Source organism: Cibotium barometz, chromosome 16 (genome assembly GCF_041138505.1).
Source record: "Cibotium barometz isolate CiBa-2024 chromosome 16, ASM4113850v1, whole genome shotgun sequence".
In the NCBI taxonomy this organism is placed as follows: Eukaryota; Viridiplantae; Streptophyta; class Polypodiopsida; order Cyatheales; family Cibotiaceae; genus Cibotium; species Cibotium barometz.
In genome coordinates this window covers 18,191,104-18,215,895 of record NC_141061.1, presented here as the reverse complement: position 1 = coordinate 18,215,895, position 24,792 = coordinate 18,191,104, and the positions used below count along the sequence as shown (strand labels likewise).

The 24,792-nt window shown below is 43.3% G+C and overlaps 1 protein-coding gene across 5 annotated transcripts; it reads left to right on the top strand.

The window, feature by feature from the left end:
- Positions 1–6,070: 6,070 nt before the first annotated feature.
- Positions 6,071–22,830, top strand: LOC147630439 (molybdopterin synthase sulfur carrier subunit-like). 5 transcript variants are annotated; one of them, XM_086810300.1, is made up of 3 exons: positions 6,071–6,230; positions 6,411–6,529; positions 21,880–22,607. In XM_086810300.1, the coding sequence occupies exons 2-3, from the start codon at positions 6,479–6,481 to the stop codon at positions 22,186–22,188; spliced, it is 360 nt and encodes a 119-aa protein (XP_086666426.1). In that variant the 5' UTR covers positions 6,071–6,230; positions 6,411–6,478; the 3' UTR covers positions 22,189–22,607. The 5 variants fall into 5 exon arrangements, with proteins under 5 accessions (XP_086666426.1, XP_086666427.1, XP_086666428.1 ...); XM_086810301.1 differs by having other exon boundaries at positions 6,074–6,230; positions 6,398–6,529; XM_086810302.1 differs by having other exon boundaries at positions 6,096–6,230; positions 6,378–6,529.
- Positions 22,831–24,792: the final 1,962 nt, after the last annotated feature.

The following is a 24,792-nucleotide window of genomic DNA, read 5'->3' as shown; positions in this document are numbered from 1 at the left end:
CGTGTGCGGTGGGTCTCTTTCGTGGAAAACAGGCACTACGGCCACACGACGCGACGGTCGTGTTGGGTTTGTTTCGTGGGGTGTGTCTACAGAAGAACACATTTGTTTGTCACTACAGAACAAACACAAATTTGTTCGAACAAAAACGTTGACTCTAGCAAGACGACGTTCGCAAAAGTGTAAACTGAAATCTGGTGAGGCTATGCTCCCAGAGTCTTCATAAAAAAATAAAAATTGAAGAGAGACTGTGCTTACTGGGATTATTTCTTGCGGGAATTATCCTTTTCACCAGCCGAGAGAGAGCGTTTGTTTGAATTTTTTATTTTTTAATTTTTATTAAAATTGAATAATGAAAATAAATTTAAAAAAATAAAGAAATTTTTTTTCTCTCTCTCCTCTTTTTCTGGCCGCTGGGGTGGCCGCCTTGGTTGTGGCCCTGGCCGCCCGCTGGGCTGGCCGTCTAAGGGCTGGCCGCCCAAGGCTGGCCTGGCCGCCTTGGTTGTGGCCCTGGCCGCCCGCTGGGCTGGTCGCCTAATGGCTGGCCGCCCGCCCCCGCTGGCCGCCCGCCCTGGGCTGGCCGCCTGGGCTGGCCTGCTGGCCCTAGCCCCTGGCCGCCGCTAAGGCTTTTCGCCCAGACAAACAGCGCACGCAGCAACGGGCCTGGGCTCAAACTGCGCCTCACCTCAACAGCTCAGCCCTCCCTCGACTCCCCCACTTTCGCGTACGCAGCAATTCGGGGCTGGGGCTGCTCCCCCCCCTTCAACGTGGTCTTCTTTGCCTTCAGTAGCATTCGTGGGCTGGTGTCGTTTCCCCCACACCCAAGCTTCAAAGCTTATACAAACGTTGCAAAGCGTGGGGCTGTGGGGCTGCTCTTCGCCCCCCCCACTTCCCCCCTTCAGCACGGGCCGTGGGCTGGTGGTCTTCGCCCCCCCCACACACTCGCATTTTTTTATATCGTGGGGTTGGTCTGCGCCCCCCCCACCTCTACACAGGTTTCACTTCGCACGGAGAGGTTTTTTGCAGCATTCGGAGCCATTCAACGCAGAAAACAAAAAAGAAAGTAAACAAAATTTTGCTTACCTGCAATGCTCCTTCGAGTGTGTGACGGGGAGAGAGAGAGTGTTCTTCCCTTGCATTCTTCCATGGCTGCCTCCCTCCACACCCTCCATTCCAGATAAGGATAAGGAGACGAATGGTCGAAAACCATCGAGTGCTCCGGTCCCCCGTTCACGCGCGGACTCTCACGATTCCCTCGAACCTGGCTCTGATACCAGTGTTACATTCCCGTAACGCCGCTACGGGCATTACCACAAGAGGGGACGGCCTCTGGCTCACCACCCAGCCATAGAGGAAGAATGAGGATTGCCCCTCATCCCCCAGGCTATATAGTGTGTGGCCTGCCGTCCACACTAGCCTGGCCGCCCATGACTCCGCATGGGCGTCCTCTCCCACTGAACCCCGGACATGGCCATCCGGTCTGCCGCCGTCGGTCACACAGGCATTACAGCCTACGTGACAGGAAGCTATGCATGAGAGCTTGGTTTGTCCAAAAGGATCTTTAGTCTGTGGTGGCCACCACAAGTGAATCCCTAAAGCTGATCAAGCCACATGATACTTCGCATTGGACTTTGCTGCAGAAAGATGCTTATCTTGAGGCACTACTGGATTAGGAAGAGAAAGATGCCAAGGTCTTTGCCACGTTGGTGCGTTCCATCTCGGTTACAACACCTAGGTCCAAACCAATATATCCTGGGAATTTCATCCAAGAGAGCTCCCTTTTCAACGACTCTACCAAAGGAGATACAACCTCTGTAGATGGTTGATCGTGGCAACCACCCTTGGTCCCATGTCAACAAGACCCTAGTGGCTACCCAAGGGGTCCCAACCTATGTAGATGATTAATTATGGACACCACCACCACTCTTAGTCCCATGTCAAGATAAGCCTCCACGAATATACCGAGGAAGGTCTTAGCCTCGACAGTTGGTCTCCCATGAGAATGACTTATGGTCAATAGCCAATGCTACTCAGGGAATTCACTTTACGAGATGGCATATACTTCTCAGAGAACCATCACTTATCTCCTTATCGAGATGAGATCATTCTTTTACCAAACAATAATTCACAAAATAGCTAATAACAACTTTTCTTTTTAAACACCAAAATTCACAATCATTAATTGGCTCCTTGATTTCACACGGTTTAATCAACCGAAGTGAAGGGCCTCAATAATCCTTCTCAAGGATCGTTATCTTAGATAGGTTCCCTAACTTTTCAAACTTCTCAGATCATTATACCTCTATTTAATCTCGCTCTTTCTATTCCCACTTTTCAAGGAATGAAATAATAATTCAACTGGGAAGAACCAACGTGGATCCTGTAGTCAAATCCAAAGAGATGATGGTGGGAGAGTCTCTGCTGATGTCTTCTTCATAATCCAAGTCCATCATCTTAGATCACTTAGCATAAAATAGGTTTAGTTTAACTTTATCTTCACAACATAATTGTGCAACATAGCCAAGTCTTTACACACAGACCAAAACTTAGAAATTCATTTACTTGGGATATGGCTTGTCAATAATATAGGGAATCTCTATAGTGACTTTGTGAGTCACTCCACAAGCCTTCTTCACAATCCAAGTCCGTCATCTTAGATCACTTAGCATAAAATAGGATTAGTTTAGCTTTATCTTCACACCCACTTGGTTTACTCGTTACCTTCAACAGTGGATTTTTGAGTCAAATACTACCACGTTGGGATTATCACTTGGTTTGTTTTCAATGGGGTATTGTACCACCCGGGCCCTTGAACTAACTCTAGACTATGTTTATTCTGGAGAACTCAAATTAGCACTTTTAATAGAACAAAAATTACTGTTGTTTGTTGTGTTACTCTTACCCCCTTTTTGTTCACTAGTTGTGAAACATGGTCTTCCTATTTGTCAAAGAGCCCTTTGTCTATCTCTTATGTATAGTGTTAGGATTCCTCTTTTGTAGAAATACTTTTGCTACTCACATAAATTAATGTTGTGAATACCTTTCACTTTCTATGGGAAAAAGGATTTCTCCTACATGTTTGAGGCTTAAGAGAGTCCCTTACTCTTGATAAACCATTGTGCCATTGCACTTTGCTTAGTATGCTAAGTCATAGAGAAATTATTCCTATGACTATCTATTTTTTGAAATTTTATACTTATCTTAGAACTTCCACCTTGCTCTATGGGAATATTTAATGTTTTCTAAGGTTCTTAAATTATTCTACCACAACTTCTGTTCCTTCCCTTTTCAAAAAGATCACTTGCATAACTTAAATGGATTGAAAACAATCACGAACTTCATTACTCACCATTTAATTAACCTTAAAGCATAGAAAAGAACCATCGACCTTGAGCCGTAAGTTATTAGACTTTGAACGCATTCAAGAACTTCATAAACAATATTAAAATGAGAAAGTGGGGACATATAGACAACATGAATTATGAGGACCTCAAGACTTACAAGCTTATGGGAACTCCTAAATGATGCAAGGTTACAGAAACTTACAGTCAAACTTGCGAAGTCATGCTTGCTTACAAGAGTATTACCATGTTCTTGAAAGAAAAAGGTTTTCCCATCACTTAGTTCTACCTTCTACCTTGGTGCATGTTTTTAAGAAAAGAGATTAAATTTCTTTTGGCATAAGTCATGCATAAGTCATGAAACTTGAACTATTAACAACTAGGCTTAAGGCCATCATTGTATTTCTTTCATCTAAGTAATAACAGACAACTCAAGTGATTATAAGAGAATATCCATACCCTAATACCAACCTTGGGATAATGAGAGAAGCAGGTTGTTGGGACTATACGTTGTCCATAAGTTCTTAATACTCAAGCAATGCACAATCTTGTTGGTACTATATGTTGTCCACCATAAGTTCTCAATACTCAACCAGTGCACAATCTTGTTACATTCAAAAGATTAGATTGAATAGGTAAATTCTCATGAAGTGAAATTCAAGCAATCTAGATTTCTTATATCTAAGCAAGAGTAAGTGAATATACCACCATGTTCGAAGAGTTCATCATTAGTTAGATGACTACCATAAGTATAGCAAAAAGTTATATCTACAAGTTTAGTCTTAAAAGTAACTATGTCTTTTATGATGAGAAGAAGGTAACTTATTCATGAATAAACTTTTGGATCATATCTATGGAAAGTACCAAGTCATATTTAGAAAGCAAGGGTTACATAGAAGCTCAATAATGTTTGGATCAATCTAAACATAAGATGTCTCGTAGATATGCAACCTTTACAAAAGTAATCCTTCAAAAATGGAAAGTATAGGATGTCAATCTAGATAAGCATGATGGACATAAAGACTATGTACAACAAAAGATAAGCTCCCATGACAAATCCCTAACATACGATGACTAGAACTTAACTTTAAAAAATGCATACTTTATGCAATCATGGAAAAAAGAGACTTCTTAGATCCAACATAAGAAAGAGCGTTACATTTCAATGCTAAGGTTACTTTAAGTAAATACCACTCTCTGTAAGCGAGGGTACTTATCGCACTTACTTAATATACATGACAAAACCCCATATTTGGTGATAAAAATACATACTTGTTAGTCATTATAAATCCTTGTAGGAAAAATATTAGAGTTACCATTAAATGGGAAAACTTCAATATCAAGTTTGAACCATGCTCACATAGCCCCAATGGAAAGCATATATTTGGCATACCTATGGGGAAGAGGTATGCTCATACAAGCTAATGAGTAAGAAACTCCTATTTTCAGCATGCTAATAAAAATAAGTTAACCTCTCTTATGAATCCAAAACCTCCTTCAAATCAAAGCATGAATGCAACATAATCAGGTATACTTACTACTCCTTCAAGCCTTCTTGCATTCATCCATTGATTTAGTGGGTACAAAGAGGGATTAAGTAAACTAATTAAATTTTAAAATTTTCTAAAAATTGAGAGGAATGCCCATTTTGGAGAGATTCAATCACTCCTCTAGCTCCCATTGATCATCTTAGACATGCTTAAGTTTCAATATAGTACAAGCAAGAGTATTTTCTCTCTCTAACTTTTTATAAGGCAAAGAACGTTTGTTTAACATTCTGTCTGCTCCAAAAATCCTTATAGTATGCAATTACCGTATCCAATAGTTCATATGACTCAAAAATAATCTTAGATGGTCTAATTTGGACCCACACCTATTTGGCAGTTCTCATTACTTCAAACATTCCACCTCGAAGGTGCTTTCTCCCCACGATCTAGTTGGATTTATGGGATCTTGGGACAAAAAGGAAACTTTCCATTTAATTCCTTTTAAAAAATATGACTTTCTCTTTGTAGAATTGCAACTAGTAAATAAAGGAGTTTGGCCATACGTGTTGAGGGGTTAGGAACGGATCTTACATCCTCCCCCACTTGAAAAACCGAGATGCCCTCATCTCGGTTAAATATGGGATAATCCCTTAATGTCTCCTCTTCTTTTTCCAAGGTAGCATCTTCCACTAGGTAAAATTTCTATTTTACCAGACCTTTCCTTAGGGTTATGTTCCTAAGGGTCTTCTCCGGAACATCTAGGATGGTTCAACTATCCTTGAGTCTAGGAGTCTCCTCTCCTAGTAAGTGATTTGGGTCAAGCACATACTTAAGTAAATTGACATGGAATACATTCTGGACCTTTAGATGATGGGGAAGCAGTAATTCATATGCTTGCCTCCTGGTTATGATTTTTTAATTTTTAAACACAATGCACACTGCATAATCTCTCTTTCTCTCTCGGTGGTGGCTATTGCCTATCTTAAAAGTGCGATGCAAGGGTTTTGTTTTGTGAGCCCTCCGGAAGGTAGACGACTCTAAAAATTGAGCTCTCCATGGAATGGAGCCATTTTGGGAGGTGATGGTTGCCATTAATTAAAAATTTGAATCTGTTGATACGTATGAGGTTCAAAACCTTATTAGTTCACGGTTTCCAATACCTTTTCACTAATAATAATCCAATTTCTTTTTTACAATACCATCCAAGCATATTCTCTACTTAAATAATGGATTAAACCCATCCAAGCATATTCGCTACTTAAATAATGGATTAAACCCAAGAAAAAATGCAGAATTAGCAGTAATCAGCGAAGCGTAACCAGAACCAGAACCAGATCTCGTACAGCTCTGTGAAGCCTACTCGTGTGATCACCCTGGACGCTTGTCTCTTACATGAGTAGCGAAGGTATTTTTGTTCTGTTTGGGCCTGTTTTTTTCGCTTTTGTTGTTGTTGTTGTCCCCTCAAGTATGTTTTTTTACCCTAAAACGAGTCATTTCTGCTCTGTTCCCCCAAAGACCCCCATGTTGAGTAAAGGTGCCATGTTGAGTGAAGGGGCTGGTGCTAATTGGCAGAATTGTGCTTCAGCGTATTGGAGCCTTGAAATTCTCGAAGGAGTACCGGAGTCTGGAAATTCTTGAAGTGGAATTCGATCCATGGAGTTTTCGAGTGTGGAAATTCTTGAAGGAGAATCTGATACATTATCGGTAAGGTGGGCCGTGTCTGCAACATCCAATTGTAGGAGAATCTGATACATTATCGGTAAGGTGGGCCATCTGCAACATCCTTTTGCCATATTTGTGTTGTCATATGCATTACACATCCAATTCCACCCCCCATCATCGTCGCTCACACTGGCACCGTTCCTCGGCTGCAAGTCCACTAAACCCTCTCTACATTCTTTTTGTCAGATGGAATAGGGTATGGCTGGAGTTTAGCCATCCTTAGAAGCTACCACTCCGTGCATTTTTTGGGAGCTACTCACTTCTTCCGGAGACTGGCGAGCACCAAACAACTCTCAACTATGGGAGTGAGAACAACTGAATTTGTCATGTGCACAGAGGGTATCTACAGTGTGCTACACGCACATAAGACTACCTTCAAGGCTTGGGGAAGCTTGGAGCCAGGGAGGCTGATTGGCGAGTTGGGCTAGGTATAGAACTAATGGGCGGGCACCCAAGTATGGACGGCGGGGTATAGAACTAACGGGCGGGCACCCAAGTATGGACGACGGGCATCCAAGTGTGGACGCCCGATGACCGGTCAAGAGCCTATAAAAGGGTGGCCAAGGTTAGTCAATAGTTCATAGAGTCTCGCGTGTCTTTGTGAGAGCTCTATGATCAGGAGCCTGGATCTAGTGCAGACGTGCACCTGCTTTATGCAGCCAAGGCCGGCAGTAGTCTTGAGACCCACGAGGGTAGCTTCGTGGCGGTATGGGACGTTATGGGGTAGAGATTGGTCGGTACATCTAGCTAGTTAGCTTAGCTCGTGGCTTGGTGGGGACAGCCAAGACTTGTGGGTTTTGCCCACGGCTGTCAAGGTTGGGAGGTGAGCCAGGCCTGCACCCCCTTCATGTTGTTTGGCTTTGTTTTGCAGGGTTCGAGTCTTGTATCAGGAGCGTCTACAAGTTGATCCTTGGGGGATTTGAGAGTGGTATCAAAGCATACCTCAAAGAACATGCAAGTCGGTAGGTAGAGAAGAAAGAGGTATGAATTTGAGAAGACTATTGTTTTTTCGTACATACTGTTATTTTTTTCATAATTCAGCATATAATATTTGCATCGTTGGAACCCGTGTTGGGGTTTTGGTCTTGTAAAGGGTCAATTAGTTGCTTGGGAAGAGCTTTTCGATTGGAAATGCCTCTCTCTATATTTATCTCTCGTACACGTGGTTGCATCTGTCACTGTACGCTCCATGGTATCAGAGGGGGATTTCTCTTGAAGAAACTTTCTTGGGGTGATAGAGCCATGTTGAGAGTAGAGAGAGACCAAGGACCCAATGAAGGGAAAAACTATAAGGCCAATACAAGACTTCAAAATGGGACCCAAGATTGTCAATCTATTTATCATGAAACCGCGGCCATGACATCAGAAGAGTACCATGACTTTCAGCAGTTTAGACGACCTCTCAGAGAGGAAGAATTTCTTTCTTGGAGAACCAAGAGAGAAGAAGACCAAAGAAGGGCTCAAATGTTTGCAGATTTCATCAAGGATTGAGCCACTGAAGTCGAAGGAGTTGAAGCTACTAAAGCCTATCTTCGAGTCACCATTGCAAAGGATCTAGAGCTACCCATTCTATTTCTTATGGAGGAGACAAGGAAGCTACTCCTAGGCGTGCTCTCTTGCTCTCTCACATGCAGATTCCTCGGGACAAGTAAGGGAAAGGAAGGCAAAGACGCCAGAGAGATCTGAAGATCATCAGATTGACATCATGCCAAGAAGTTTGACAAGTGGTTTGCAGTGGTGTTTAGCCCATTGCATATTTTGACAAATAAAGCCATAGAATCTTTGTGGACCAAAGCTGAAACATAACCCTTTTGAAGCATTGAGACTTTATGCTAGCAAAGGACCGGTGTTGGTTATTTTACACCTTTTTGTGATTGAACATGATGAGATTGCATTGGAGCAGTCTTGAACCAAGCAAGCCATGTTGTGGCTGATGAATGTCAAAGACAACAAGGAAGTAGATGCATTATCTCGGAGACCATTGAGCCATGCGGTTTCTATGGGTTACTGAAACGTACCCATATTTTGTTCCATGATCTAGGCACAAAATTTCTCAAGATTTACTGAAACCGGCCTTCAAAAACTTGACCAGTGGTGACACAAAACACGGAAAACAAACAGGGGGAGCTAGAGTGCTCCTGCAAAAAGTACATGGACACCGGTTGGCCCCAAATTGCAGTGGTGCCCCTTGCGGTATTTCTTTAATTTAATCAAATTTGAGTACAAAGTACAACTTGTAGAATCCTCCATCAATAGGATCTCTTATAGTTTCACCTAGGACTTCCAAATAAGAACTCTCGTTATTACAGCACAGCATACCATAGAGAAGGCACACCTGTACAACACTCCCTGCTTTCCAAAGGTCTTCTCCATCTCAACTATGGATTCTTCAAACCTTTTCCCAAAGAGTAGTAGGGCTGTACCGTACCACATGTTCTTCCCTATAGCCACAGCTTGCATGTAACCTCGAGAAAACTACAACCTGTTCACATGAATCCAAAGACATGTTTTCCACATGAAACCAAAGACTTGTATCTGATAAACCAAAGACCTGTATCCCATAAAACATAGGCGTGTTTCCTCGAAACCAAAGTCCTGTTTCCTCTCGAAAAAACAATGTCGTGTTTCCATGAGAAATTCACAGATACACCATCCAAGCATGGTGCTAGAACTAGGGTTAATTTCCACAGTAATACCCTGCGCTTTTTCCGTAACAAAGAGAGAGAAAGATAGAGGCCATTTCAAGCAATCCCCGAATACACATAAGTTCAAGACGAAGAGGAACACATCTCTTCCATGAACATCATCCCGAGTATTTGTAGCTTGGTCTCTGTATCCAAAGCTCTTCAACAGGGCGGCCTACAATCCATGATGAGAGAGAGAAAGAGAAAAGCCTATCTCTAGCCTCCTGCATCAAGTAGGTTTGGGGAAAATCTGTCGTATAACAACAGTAAGGAGCATCAATAGCAGCCTTGCTCGGCCGTACAACCCACACAAAGTCGCCACAACAGTAGCCGAGAGCAACACGGAGGCACGCACAACAACAGCCCAACAGAGGCGCCATATAGGAGCGCGAATGTCCACAGCACGAAGGCGATCATCAAAGGTTTTAAAACCTTATAAACTTTAAAATCCCTTTTTGTCCCTTTCACACTTGGGCTGGCCACAAAAGGGTTTCCTTTTCAACTCCAAACCAATTCCATTCACACTGTCCACCATGTCCCCGTGCCCACCTACATACTGTCCAAAGAAAAACACAGGGTCGTAACATACCCCCCTCTTGAAAAAAATAGCAAGCATCCTCGATTGCACTCAATAACACAGTAAGGCATCGTATGAGCAAAGATTCCCCATATGACAAAAGCAATGCCCCTCCAGTGCATCTGGGTGATGAAACAATCATCCTGGACAATAAGGCCACACTGTCACGTGAAAAAGACAAACAACTCTTGCTTGTTCCTTCAGAACCTGTAGCAAAAGTCTAAAACCAAGTGGAAACACGTAACTTGTGTTAGCCAAAAACAAAACCATGCATCATTCTACATATGACACACATATGCATGACACATATATGCATTCGCAAACAATATGCTCCTCAAGATGCTCTACCTACTCTAAAATAATAGTCTTAGGGTTGCTCGCAAGCCTTACACCCATGGATATCCTATAGGACCCACGACTGATGGTACAACATGAGCGTATGAAAGCACTCAATGCATCCAAACAATACATTCACTAAGTACTTTCCACATATGTCTCATGGCCATCCCGCAAGAGTCACACTCAGTGATGCATCGATGCATCCATGAACATAATAAAGTACTTGATGTATCATACCAATATACATGATGCCTCACATGACACAATCCAAAGTATTACCCATGTATTCTCAAGGGTATCAGGATCCAATGGCACCAGAATACAATAATACCTTAGAAAGTGTATCAATACATGCACAAATAGAGTTCGATCCATATATCCATGAACCAAACCAACTCTAGGAGTGCTCGCAAGACTTATGCCCTCCATAGAGTCTCGAAGTGTTAACTCAGGTTGCTGCAGACTTTGAGCTCAACCAAACCATGCCATTCCAAAGGAGACCAACTCCACAAATAGCATCAACTCAATATCCAATTGACCAATCCTGTGGTCAAGAACAGCCAAAACCATGTGACAAAGATCAATGTCCCAATCTTCCTCAGTCATACCTTAGTTCCAAAGGGAAAAACCATCCATAGTTAAAGTTATAGTTCATGGTGCAGCCGACTGTGAACCATACCCAACTTTACCATCTCATGTGACTAGTACACAATATCATAGAAGTCCCAAAAGCAGATGTATTGTCAACCTCATTACCTTCGGGTGAATACAAAGATGTCACCAAGTGACTCCTAGATGACAACTGAGCCTGCCTGATAACAAGGGAGTGGAGGTTCTACCCCAATCTTGAGCATTAGGCAATGCTCGAGACCCATGCTCTACTCAACCTAAATGAGCCGTAACAAGAGTCGGCTCCAACTCAAAGGCATCAAGATAAAGTTGCAATACCTGAGATGAATCTGCTAAGTCACCCTCCATCCATTTCGCATCCATCGGTGAATAGTTCTTGAACTTCACAAGATAGCGATGGGAAACTTTACCTAGTACCTTTCTTTTCTTGTGTGCCAGTATCTGCTCAGGAATAAGAACCTCATCAAGTTCCTCCACTTCCGTCTGAGCCTCATCTAATACATCCTTAGGCACCCAAAACTTGCTTGCACTCCACCCAAGTGGTAAGCACAAGTCCCTAATGAAGCATAGTAGACCACCACTGCTTAACATAGAATGAAACTGTCTTCCGAACCCATGAAGCCTCTATGAAGATACGATCGGTGATAAACTATTGAAAGCCATAGCCTTCAACCCATGTTTTGCACCATAACACTTCAACTGCTTCTTGTTCCTTCTTGTCCTTGGTGTCTTTTCTCTTGAGCTTCATCTTCAGCTTTTGCTCTTCACCTCATATAGGCAAAGACACACAGTCCTGTACTGCCTCTTGCACTTCCTTTTCACTTTCCACATGTTGAAGCTTATGATGCGACTCTCATGAAACAACCATGGGCTCGCCTCCTTGAGAAAGTCGACGATATCCCGGCAATGGAACCATGAAACCGGCCTTCAGAAACTTGACGGGCGGTGAAACAAACACTCGCACACAAAACACTTCAACACCTTTGAGGACTTGGAAAAGGAAAACAAATAGGGGGAACTAGAGTGCTCCTGCAAAAAGTACACGGACACCGGTTGGCCCCAAATCATAGTGGCGCCCCTTGCGGTATTTCCTTAATTTAATCAAATTTGAGTACAAAGTACAACTTGTAGAATCCTCCACCAATAGGATCCCTTATAGTTCCACGCAGGACTTCCAAATAAGAACTCTCGTTATTACAGCACAACATACCATAGAGAAGGCACACCTATACAATACCTCCCTACTTTCCAAAGGTCTTCTCCATCTCAACTATGGATCCTTCAAACCTTTTCCCAAACAGCAGTAGGGCTATACCGTACCACATGTCCTTCCCTATAGCCATAGCTTGCATGTAACCTCGAGAAAACTACAACATGTTCACATGAATCCAAAGACATGTTTTCCACATGAAACCAAAGACCTATATCTGATAAACCAAAGACCCGTATCCCATAAACCATAGGCTTGTTTCCTCAAAACCAAAGTCCTGTTTCCTCTCGAAAAACCAATGTCCTATTTCCATGAGAAATCCACAGATACACCATCGAAGCATGGTGCGAGAACCAAGGTTGATTTCCACAGCAATACCCTGCGCTTTTTCCATAACCCAGAGAGAGAAAGATAGAGGCCGTTTCAAGCAATCCCTGAATACACATGAGTTCAAGACGAAGAGGAACACATCTCTTCCATGAACCTCATCCCATGTATCTGTAGCTTGGTCTCTGTATCCAAATCTCTTCAGCAGGGCCTGCAATCCATGATGAGAGAGAGAAAGAGAAAAGCCTATCTCTAGTCTCCTGCATCAAGTAGGTTTGGGAAAAATCTGTCGTATAACAACAGTAAGGAGCATCAACAGCAGCCTTGCTCGGCCGTACAATCCACACAAAGTTGCCACAACAACGGTCGAGAGCAACACGGAGGTGCGCACAACAACAGCCCAACAGAGGTGCCATACAGCAGCGCGAACGTCCACAGCACGAAGGCGTGCACAACAGCAGCCCACATGTGCGCTTCCTATCTTGCAGTCGCTAAGCTTACCATCAAGAATAGATTCCCAATTCCACGTATTGATGACATTTTGGATAAGCTTGATGGTTCGGCTTGTTTCAGCCGTCTTGATTTGAAGAGTGGTTATCACCAAATACGAGTGGTGCCACAAGATGTCCATAAAACTGTATTCAGGACAGCCTTTGGATTATATGAATTTTTGGTGATGCCTTTTAGTCTCACCAATGCTCCTGTCACATTTAATCGTATGATGGATAGGATATTCCGACCCCATCGCAAATTCACAGGTGTATTCTTTGATGACATCTTGGTTTTCTCCAAGAATGGGCAGGAACACAAAACTCATTTGGTCACAGTGTTCGAAGAGTTGCGGAAGCATAAACTTTTCATTAATGCCAAGAAAAGTGAGTTTTTCCTTTCAGAGATACATTATTTAGGTCACATTGTATCCAAAGATGGAGTAACAATGGATCCTGCAAAGATAGAGACCATTTGAAATTGGCCAGAATTACAAAACGTACATCAAGTACGTAGTTTTCTGGGATTATGTTCATATTATAGGCGTTTCATAAGGCATTTTGCTATGATAGCCACCCCTCTACATGATCTCACAAAGAAGAAAACCACTTTCAAATGGACATCAAAAGAACAGGATGCTTTCTTGCAACTTAAGCATGCTATCATATGTGGACCCGTATTAATTGTTCCTGACTTGCAAAGGTCATTCGTAGTAGAATGTGATGCTTGTGGTTGTATAGGGATTGTCCTAAATCAAGAAGGGCATGCAGTTACATACGAGAGCTGTCGTTTGCATGATGTTGAGCTTCATAGGGATATCTATGAGAAAGAGCTCTTGGCTATAATTCATGCCTTAAAGATATGGAAACATTATCTTCTTGGGGCTGAATTTGTAGTCAAGACAGATCATCAAAGCTTGAGATACTTTCTATCTCAAACAAAGCTTTCGGAGAAGCAGATGAGAATGGCAAACTTTCTTTCCATGTTTCATTTTCAGATTGTGCATACTCAGGGAAAGAAAAATGTGGTGGCAGATGCATTATCCAGGAGGCCTTATGTAGCTACTGTTTCAGTGGCCTCTCATGGGGACTTATCTGCTATGCGAGATTTATATCATTTGGATGCTGATTTTTGCCATATATGGCTGGTCACTCACATGCCTCTTATGTTATCACCGAGGGTTATCTTATGAAGTATAACTGCCTATGTGTGGTGAAGGATTTGCATCCAAAGGTTATGGAGGAATGTCACGCTCCACCTTATGCTGGTCATAGAGGTATCATGCCCACTACACGCATGATTGAGAGAGATTTCTTTTGGCCAAGCATGCGTAAAGACATTGAGGCTTATGTGCGTGCATGTATTACTTGCCAAAAGGTGAAATTTGATAGGCAAAAACCTCCAGGTTTGCTTCAGCCATTGCCTATTCCCTCGCAACCTTGGGAAAGTATTACTATGGATTTTATTATGGACTTGCCTAGATCCAAGCATGGGAATGATGCTATTTGGACCATTGTGGACAGGTTTAGCAAGCAAGCTCATTTCTTGCCCATTAAGAAAACCATTAAAGTTGATCATATGGTAAAGCTTTTTCTTGCTAACATTTTCAAACATCATGGTATGCCTACATCCATTGTTGGGGATAGAGATCCCAGGACTACGAGCCTCTTTTGGAGGGCTTTATTTTATAATATAGGCACTAAACTTGAGTTTTCATCAGCTTATCATCCCCAAACGGATGGCCAAAGTGAAGCTGCAAATTCAGCCGTGTTGGATTTGTTGAAGTGTTATGTGGCAGATCAAAAGATTGCATGGGAGAAGTATCTTCCACTTGTTGAGTTTGCCTACAACAATACGATCCATGCCTCCACGGGAAAGGCCCCATTTGATATTATTGCCAGAGTGGTTTTGCCACCCATCCTTCGTACAAAGGATGAGATTTTTACAGCTGATGAATATGTTCGTCGTGACTTGGATGTAGCCTTTGCTCAGGTACGGATAGCCATTGCAAGGTCACAAGATAAGCATAAAATGGCTGCTAACAAGCATAGAAGGGACATGCAAGTCAAAGAAGGTGATTGGGTTTTGCTGAAATTTGAGAAGGCTAGGCTTCGAAAGAGGGCCAAGACGAGAAGATCATATCCTAAGCTTTCTCCTCACTATTATGGACCCTTCAAGATGATTCAAAAGATCAATGAAGTGTCATATAGGCTTGCTTTACCTAGTCATTGGAAGATTCACAACGCATTTCATGTGAGTCTTTTTCGGAAATATGTGGGGCCAGATTCTGACGAGCCTGTCACCCACAGAAGATCCGCCAGAGATTGATGAGCTTGAGGACATCCTCCAGCCAGAACAGATTATCTTTCACAAGGAGCGAAAGCTACCTGCTTTGCAGGAAAGCTTTCCAGGAGATACCTTGTGAAGTTCGAAAATTATTTGCCCATTGATGCAAAGTGGGTAAATGAGGATTATTTTATTGACTACCCACAGTTGTTGCAGGCATATCTTGAGGCTTTTCAATTGAGGACAACTCTTTAGAAGCCCGGGGGGATGTCACCAATTGGCCGACCATTTGGTCCATCTCCAGATTTGTGTCTCGTTCACTTGAGGCAAGGCCGGTGTCTCATGTGAAGGGGCCAGTATTTTGCATAACATGGACAGGAGCTAGACTGGTGCCACCCGTGTGTTAGCAGGACGGTGTCATATGGACGGGAGCTAGACTGGTGCCACCCATGTATGACCTGGACTGTGTTCTATCCATGGGATTGTCACGCCATGGAAGAGCCAGTATTTGTGCCGTGTCTTGCCTATGGGACTGTCACTCCATAGGGAGGCTCGTGCCTGGATCTGTGTCTTACCTATGGGATTGTCACTCCATACGAAGATTGGGATTTATGTTTTCTGTTGTGTCATTTTTGTGCCCGATAGATGTTTTGTACTTGTTCCATGAACATGAGATATGTCCATGATACTATTTGCACATGCATTCATGTTTTGCATGTTTGGAACTGTTTTCGCATGACTTGTATTCTTGTATTTGCCTGTTTGACATGCCTCTTACTGAGCGGGGATGCCTCCTTCCATAGGCGGCTACTACAGGCGGCTCTGCACTTCCCCTCTTCAGGTGGCTACACCTTCTACACAGGCAGTTGCTGCTCCTCCTCCTCGACAGGCTGCTGCACCCTGGTGTCCATCTCTAGTAGCTGCACACAGACGCCTTGGGTATTTGTCTTCCATTAGCGAGCTACAAGTAAGTGGATTCAGATTTAAGTAAAGGATTTTGTTGTAAATCTGATAAAGGATTCTCTCTACTGCCGCTAACACCTGTTTGGTGTCTACTTCAAATCTCTTGTTTGGTACTGTATTCATCTCAGTTGTACATGGACATCATCTGGTTCTTTGAACCTATGGAGCATTGTATTTGTTAAATACTCCCAATAATATATCATATATTGAGGGGGGGTCGGCCCGTTCTGGCCCCAGTGCTGGTGTCCATCTATTAAGCACGCTCTAGTGCCCCTTTGCTTCCGCTCTGTGCACTCTTTCATGGTCTATTAAGCACGCTCTAGTGCCCCTTTGCTTTTGCTCTGTGCACTCTTTCATGGTATCATCGCTCCCGGTTCAGCGACTCCTCTGCTGCCCCAGATTCAGCCCTATTTTCAGCACCCTCTCCTCTGCGTTTTTTCCTCTTTGTTGCTGTGTTTTCTGGACAGCATCTGCTGATCACATCCTCTTCAGATTGGCTTCACCACTTGCGGCCATAAGGTAATTCTCTGATCAGCGTTTCATTCCACGTGGAGTTTGGATATAGGCAGCCTGTTTTTTCAGGACAGCAACTCTTCTTTTTACTGCGTTTTTCTCTCCAGTGGTCATTCCCTAGTGTGCAGAGGGGGATTGTGACAGTTCGGGCTTTGGTGGTACCCTTGGTACCTGTGGAGGACACTTCTTCTTTTGAGATTGTGCGTTTTTTCTTGAGGAGAGCCCAAGCTAGTGTCCTTGTTGTTACCTTTCCCTCTTGCACCCTCTTACAGCATATTCCCAAGCCATGTGTGGCTGCCTTTCCTTTCTATATCAAATCTGCATTTTTTGCTTCCTTCTTCTGGTGACCTCAAGGTTGGGGGTACAGTTGACAGAAGCTTCTGCATTTTTTGCTACTACAGGAGGATTTTCGGGTGCTGTCCAGCCTCTTAGGGTTGCATTTTGGTGGGAGGAAGGGCCCTATATCAGTGTTTTCTGTTTTGGATAGTTTTATCTTATGAGGGTTGGTTCTATTGATTGGATCAATGATGACAACTTCAGATTTGGCTCCCGTACCACTCTCTTGTTATTTCCTTGATGAGGCAGACAAGTTGGATGCTAGTAACTTTCCGTCATGGAAGTTGCAGGTTACTTCTATTCTTAGGGAGTATGGTTTGATGGAGTTTCTCTCCTACAAAAATCGGTGCTTGCCGGACCTTGCCTCTACAAAGGATGTGTGTCGGTGGAGGGAGACCGACGGACAGATCTATGGCTTTCTCCTCCTGAATTGTCAGGATTCGGTTCTTCGACACGTCATCTATGCTCCTAATGATGCTTCTACTCTCCTTGTGTGGCAGTTGCTTTGTGACCTGTATGGTGATGCCAGTGATCGATAGATGGTTTCTGCTTTTGGGTGCTATGCAACCAGCGATCTTATGGATACTTCTTTTGGAGATGTTCCTGCACAGCGAAGGATAGTGGGCCAGTTTTGCTCATTGCATCTGAGGAGTTTGTTTCTCCTGTTGCCTTGTCTTCAGTTTTTGTGCATACTTCTCCCTGCTAGGATGATATATCTGGTACTGTTTTTGAGGAAGACAGTGGGTTATCTTTGTTCACAGCTTCTGAGGGGGATTTGTCTCCTATTGCTTCGCCTCCGACTCTTTCTTCGTCAACCAGTGACCAGGATGCATAGTTGTCACGGTACGAAAATACGATACCGTACGGTACGATACCGTCTGGGAATTTTCGGTACGATATGAAATTTTAGGATACCGTACGATAAAATACGATTTTTTTTATTAAAGAACACCTACAAACATAGACATTTTCAATTTGGAAGAGTAGAGTCAGAGAAGTTGTTTCAAACCAAAATATCATTAAAAACAACTAAACAAGTTTGAAGTGACAAACAAAAGTACATAAAGTATAGAGGTGCGATGCGATCAAGCGCGCTAGGCACGAGTACAAAAAGAGAGGCTAGAGCCAAGGCCCAAGGAGAGACTAGACAGGCATCACTATCTCGCTGAAATCATCCTCATGAGAAGAGGACACATCAGTGGCCTCGCCGAAGTCGCCATCGCTAAGAAGGTTGACCTCATCATCGAACTCGGGCTCTCTAAGCTCATGTGAGAAGCCAAAGGGAGGATCCTCATCTGCAAGAGCGAGTGTGGAGCTACCCGATCCACGCCGCACATAGGTATGCACTATGTCCCTGGAAGCACCACGAACCGTGCATCCACGGCTTGCTACTTGCATTCCTCTGCCACTACCTCCACGCCCACGACGAGTGTGAGTAGGTCGTCGATCAAACGACTCGAGCTCTCGATAGATCTCTGCATAGATCCTCTCCTCCTTCTCATCCTGCACTTTGTTTACACTCTTAAGAGTGCCCCTGTGAGCTTGAATGCATCCATTCACCTACATTGTACAATGATCAAGTGACAAGCAATGTATTAGAATTTGGTTCCAAATTTCAATAAACATTGAAGTTTGAAATTTGAATGCTTATAACTTATAACTTATAACTTGTAACTTATACCTGTCTCGCTGATTCCTTCTTTTGCATTGCGCGCACCATGCGCAAGTTAGCGCAGCAATACACTAGCCGCTCCAACTGTTGCGTGCTCAAGCGATTACGTGACTTCGTGTGTACAAGTGAGTAGGAACTCCAGTTCCTCTCACATGCACCCGAAGAGCAATCTTGAGCAAGGATTCTCAAAGCCACCTTTTGGAGGCTTGAGAGCGCATACCCAAATGTCTCCCACCAAAAGAGGGGCTTCACAAGGGATTCCCTCTTCCAACAGGTAGTAGATGCAAACGTGGCTCCTCCCCTTTGGTCATTGTAGCTTATGAGCTCCTCAAGGAACTTCCCATGGCGATCCTCCGGCAATGCTTTGGGCAAGTAAGCATCTCGGGCTTCAAGTAGCTCCACGTTGGTGAAGAGGGCGGGTGATTTGTAAGCTAGATGCAATAGAGCGGCAAGACCATGGATAGGTCTTTGCATCCACTTCCATCTCTTCTCCACAATGGCCAACATATCATCGCGCTTCTCCTTGTCGATGGAAGGAGAAGCGCGCAACTCTGCTATGGCCTCTCTCATGAAGTGAACAAGAAGGCCCATGGTGGCTCCCTCCGTCGGTCATCCGCAATACCCTATAGAAGGGTGTGACCGCAATGACAATAGTGCGGACCGACTGCCAAAACTCCTTCTTTAGGCAAAGCCATTGCATGGCTTTAGCCTCGGCCGATTCTTTGCGGGGCTCAAGCCTATGATGCCATGGCTTGCCCAACAATACATCACATCCATTTAGTGGAGCAACTACCTAGGAAGTGTTCATTATCAAGGTAGCCCTGGATATGGATGCGCAACTTGCCTATCAACGGGGTAACCTGCACCTCTTTACTAATAAATGCAGCTTCGGCTTCAATCTGAGGTCCCATGTTCTCAACCTCAATACCCAATGCAGCTGCCGTTTACATAGAGATGAAGTTATCGATTGCACAGTCATCAAACATGAATAAGGCGGGCTGATCCTTGATTTGCCCCCAAGCCTTGCATACCATCCGCTCTTTTGCATCATGACTTGTATTTCCTTGCACATCAGAAATTGCATGAACATTAGCCTTGGTGTGCTTGTCATCGTGCTTTGGTTTGCAGTCAGGGCACTGTCGAAACATGTGCTCTTTGCTACCACAAGAAAAACATTTTCCATCCTTGGCATATTGCTCTCTTTGCTCCGGAGTCAAGCCGAATTTGTTCTTCTTTGGGCCCTAATCTTTAGATGTGGTATTTTCAGTTTTACCACCCTTGTAGGTCTCTCGGAAGTTCTTTTTAGGTGGCTGTCTACCCTTTTGCAGATTTAGGACAGCCTTGTCTTTCCCCTTTGAACCGCCTTGATCCTGCTTAATTTTGAGCACCAATCCGTAGCAAGAGCAAAAGCTGCTGTGAGCTGTTGCAAAGTATGTTTCGGGTGCAATTCAATGCCCGAACGATAAGATGGTTGCAATCCAGAGCGAAACTTCCTCTTTCTTTCATCCTCAGTGATTTGCATAAAGGGAGTTACTTCCAGCAACACTTTCCAGAACTTGTTAACATACTGTTGCACGCTTTCATTATCTCTTTGTTCAAGCCTGTCCCACTTTTGAGTGAGAGTTTGCTCCGCATTTGGTGGCAAAAACTGAGCATAGAATCTATCCTTAAATTCCTTCCAGGTGTAAATGGAGTCCTTGGTGATCTTTTCAGTGATCCACTAATGAGCAGCGGTCCCTTCTCAAACATGCTAGCATGGCGTACTTTAGACTTTTCTGTGAAGTCCTCATCGCTAGGAACCACGGTCCAAAAGTGCTGAGATCGGGAGAGCCACGCGTTAGTACGAGAGCGCCTGTTTGTTCGTGGTCTTGGAACACCAGTTAGGCGCTCTCCGCGGAGTCCAGTGAAAGCACAGGACCGTAGAGACTGGACCACGCAAGTGGTCACTCTGCTTTGAACATCTACTTCGAGCCTTTTTGTTTGGTACTGTATTCATTTGTACATGGACATTATCTGGTTCTTGGAACCCATGGAGCATTGTATTTGTTAAATACTCCCAATAAATATATCATATATTAAGGGGGGGTCGGCCCGTTCCGTCCCCAGTGCTGGTGTCCATCTATCTCATTTCATTTCATTTCAATTTTAAGTTGTTATTAAGTTGTCCATTTCAAATTGTGATATTAAGTTGTGCTATTACGCGTGTGGGTGTCCAACGGAGTCTATTCCCACTTGACGGGATCGGTTTCATTGGTATCAGAGCACGGTTGTTTCCCTCTTCCTAGTGGGGAAACGAACCTGTGTACTGGACACCCCGCTTCTAGCACACTTAACACAATGGACAGCCAAGGCAACCCTTTGGAAGTGCCTAATTCGAGGGGTCCATCTAGTGCCTCCCGTGGTTCTGATGCTCTGCGAGGAAGGCACAAGCACCTTGAAAGGGTTAATGATAGTGAATCAAAGGGATAACTGTCTCGAGGAAAGACAGTCATGCTTGATGAAGAGCCTGATGCAATGAGGGCTGAAATGGAACATATGAGGAAGCTTTTGCATGCACAAGAGCAAGAGCAAAAATTTTTGCATGAAGATCCCCATGTGCAAAGTGCCATTGAAGCTAGGAAAGCTGATGCAATGGTAGATGTAACTTTTGAGTCTATGGCACGGGAAGTGGGCAAGAAGCCAAGGGAGTTGGCACTTGCCTACCTCCTCCGCAAAGGTGACATCAAAGAGGGGGACGACGGAGAGCTGAAATTCAGAAATCCACCTCGCTTGAAGCATGGAGATCCCGCATCTCAAAGGCTGAGGTCTTTTATGCAAAAGGAAGAGGTGACAGTCACCTCTCGTCATGCATCTTCTCCACAAGGCACAAAACCTGACAGGTATATGTATGCTAGTGCTCATGGAGGGCATGAAGGTCACATGCATTCAGGACATGTATCCCATGGTAAGGGTGACAGGTCTGCTAGAAGAATTTTACCTTCTGAGTTGTCTCATGGAGAGACATTGCCATATGCAGAAAAGTCACATACATCTGAGTTTCAAGTTCGTGGAGCACATGCCACCGTGCCTCATGAAACTTCTATGACGGCCCATGGAGCCCATGCAGATAGGGATGCCCCGTTGGATAAGAGAAAAAGAAAAAGGGAAGACCATGAGCCTCATGCCAAGAAGCTCAAGGAATTTAAAGCAGGTGACAAATCTGTTAAGTTTGATGTTTTTCATGGAGAACATGATACTTCTAAAGTGTTAGCATTTGTGGCACAGTTCACAGCTTTTTTTTCTTGTGCCAATATGCATTCTTGGCAGGTGATGGATGAGCAACCAAAGAATGAGACCGAACAAAAAGGAGGTGGGAAGAGCATCCAACATATCAACGTGCTCTTTTTTGCAAGGGCTCGAGAGATTGCTGGTCTGTCTGAGACTACCCTCGAAATGAAGGTTGGCTGCTCAAACACCGTTTCTGATTGCGTAGAGATCATCACAAGCGAGTTTCCTGGTTTGCAGGAAATCATTTCTTGCATGATTGTAGCCCTTAAGGAAGGGTATGTAGATGGCACTGCACTTGTCAAGGATGGAGATGAGTTGGCCTTGATACCACCAATAAGTGGCGGCTGATATTGCTCGGCTCATGTGGAGTCTAGTGTTGGTTGTCTTAGGAGATGCCAAGGAAGCTAAGTTCTGAATATGCTGCCGTTTCTCTCTTGGTTTCAATGGAAGCTGTCTCTTTAGCTCTTGGTTTCAATAAAAACTGTTTCTTTAGGACTAAAGGATGCTGTGTGTTGCATCGTGTGTGATTCTGGTCTTTTTGGGTCTATGATGCTACTGGGGTAATGTATCTTTAAAATAAGAGGGAACAAACTTGTGAGAGAGATTTAACTTGTACTTGGCCTGCCTCCAATACTTGTTAGGTCTCAAGCTGTCATCTTACTTTTATATGGTTCTGCACACATTATGTGAGTTTGTTGTGTGTAGCAAGCCGTGGTTCTTGGATGGTAATCTTGCTTATGGAATGTTTACCCTGTGCAGATTGTAAAGTGACAGATTTATAAGCCAAAGTCAAATACAAAGACATAAATTTACAACTTCACCAAACCAGCCTTCATAACGCAAGCTTCCTTTGTGAGAGATTATTTGTAATCCATGCAAGTTAACTAGTTCCTGGGCAGGGTGGACATTGTGTGTTTCTTTGGGAACTTAAAAGGCAGCCAACCACTGTATCTTCTTCTCTTATTGGACAATAAATGGAGGTTTCTTTGATTTTCCCTTGGCATGAGCCACTGCACAATTTATTAGTGTCAGATTTATCCTCTCTATCTTGCGTCCTCACTACATTTAGATGACTAAAACCTAAAATGCAGTTATGTCACCGTCAGGCTTGCACTCGTCTTTTTTGTTGACCACCATTAGTACTTGTTGAGGTGCTCTTAATCTACCTTGCTTGAATACATACATTATCGTATATTGTATAAAAGACCATGTAATATTGGAGCTCTTGAGGCATCACTGCACAAACATTTACAATATAATCCATGCTCACCTTCACCAACATACCTCACCAAAATGATGATAAACTTTGAGAGGGAAAATTTGCATGTGTAATGGATCTTCTGGGTATACAGAACTATCCACCCACAAATCAGTAGTCTTCTTTCCTCATCTTCGATTAAAAGAAGCAACCGCTGCTATATTGATATTTTGCCTGTTGTAATGCACCCCTACATGCAATATACTTGTCATCAACTCCAGATGTGGATGTGTATGTGTATGTGGATATGGATGTAGATGTATGGATGTGGATATGGATGTGGATGTGGATGTGGATATTCCGTTTGTGGGGGGTGATGAGAGTAAGCGGAACAACAAGGAGAGCCAAAGACAAGGAGGGCAATGTAAGAGAGATGAAAAGAGCAAAAGGCAGTGGAAGTTGACAAGAGAGGAGGATAAAATTTGCAACAATTTAAACCGAGATGGCAAGCTATTGTTAAAGTGCTTAGCTCATATCCAAGTTTTTCCTCAGAGATCATACGTATTGTAGGGAGACCTCATTTCAACACTTGAAAGGGGAAGGTGGGATGCCCGAGCAGTGGAGATAGAACTTCACTTGTAGTCTAAGGGTGGGGGGGCTTGAGATTTATCCTCACCCGTTGGAAATTCTTGTTTCCCTTCTGCTTTATTGCTTCTTTTGTGATGAGAAGTCACCAACTAACATGGGTTAAGGAAATAACTACAACTAACATAGGTTAACATAGGTTAAACATAAGGAAAACATTGAATTTCAATTGGTTTTTCTTCTTCTTCTTTTTTGCCTTTGTACCCATTTGATAGTACTAATATCACAAAGACCATCACTAAAAAAAAAAAAAAACCACCACTCAGGCCTAATGCAGGCATCATCTCTTTTAAAAGATTTTTTGAGCTTTCTCGGCTCCCATATTTTGCTTGTGCAAGATCAACATTCACACAACACCGAGAACATCAAAGAAAGGAAAGGCACATCAATGAAAATCCCAAAAACAAAACAACATCCTACATTAACAACGTGCCACACTTGTGGGTGTGACCACATTAAAAATATTGTAATGAAATTCATTGCACACTCAATTCATGAAGGCATGCACATTCCACCAGAATTCTTTTTTTGCAAGCATTTATCAGTGAACGATATGGCAAGTTTCTTCTCATCACACACACACACACACACACACACATCCAATGATACCAAGTCATTTGATCTCAAGCACTACAACTCATGTGGGGTGTGATTGGGAAGAGTCCAGCTTGAGAGCCGATTCTGCAGATAGCATGGGTTGGTGACACTCCTCTCCCAGTATGTGGGAGGCAACCTGCAACATACAGCGTGTAGCCTCCATGAGTGTGATTATTTTGCTTGCCTATGCCATTCTGGTGAGGAGTACAAGGGATGGCGAACTGGTGCATTATTCCATGCTGCTGGCAGAAATCTTCCAATGCATGAGAATCGTGTTCCCCATCACTGTCTGTTCTAATCGTTTTGATGTTGGTCCTAAACTAGAGTTTTGTAACCTCTAAAACAATCAAGAACTTCAGATTTTTTCTTTTGGAATCAAAGTATCGTGTATTTTGTATAATCATCAATAAAGGATGATGAGTGCGAGTGATGTTTGTAAATATTTTTGAGTGATTTTGTCTATTCTTTATGGACAAAAATGTTTTTTTCCACATTAATGTAAAGGGGTTTTT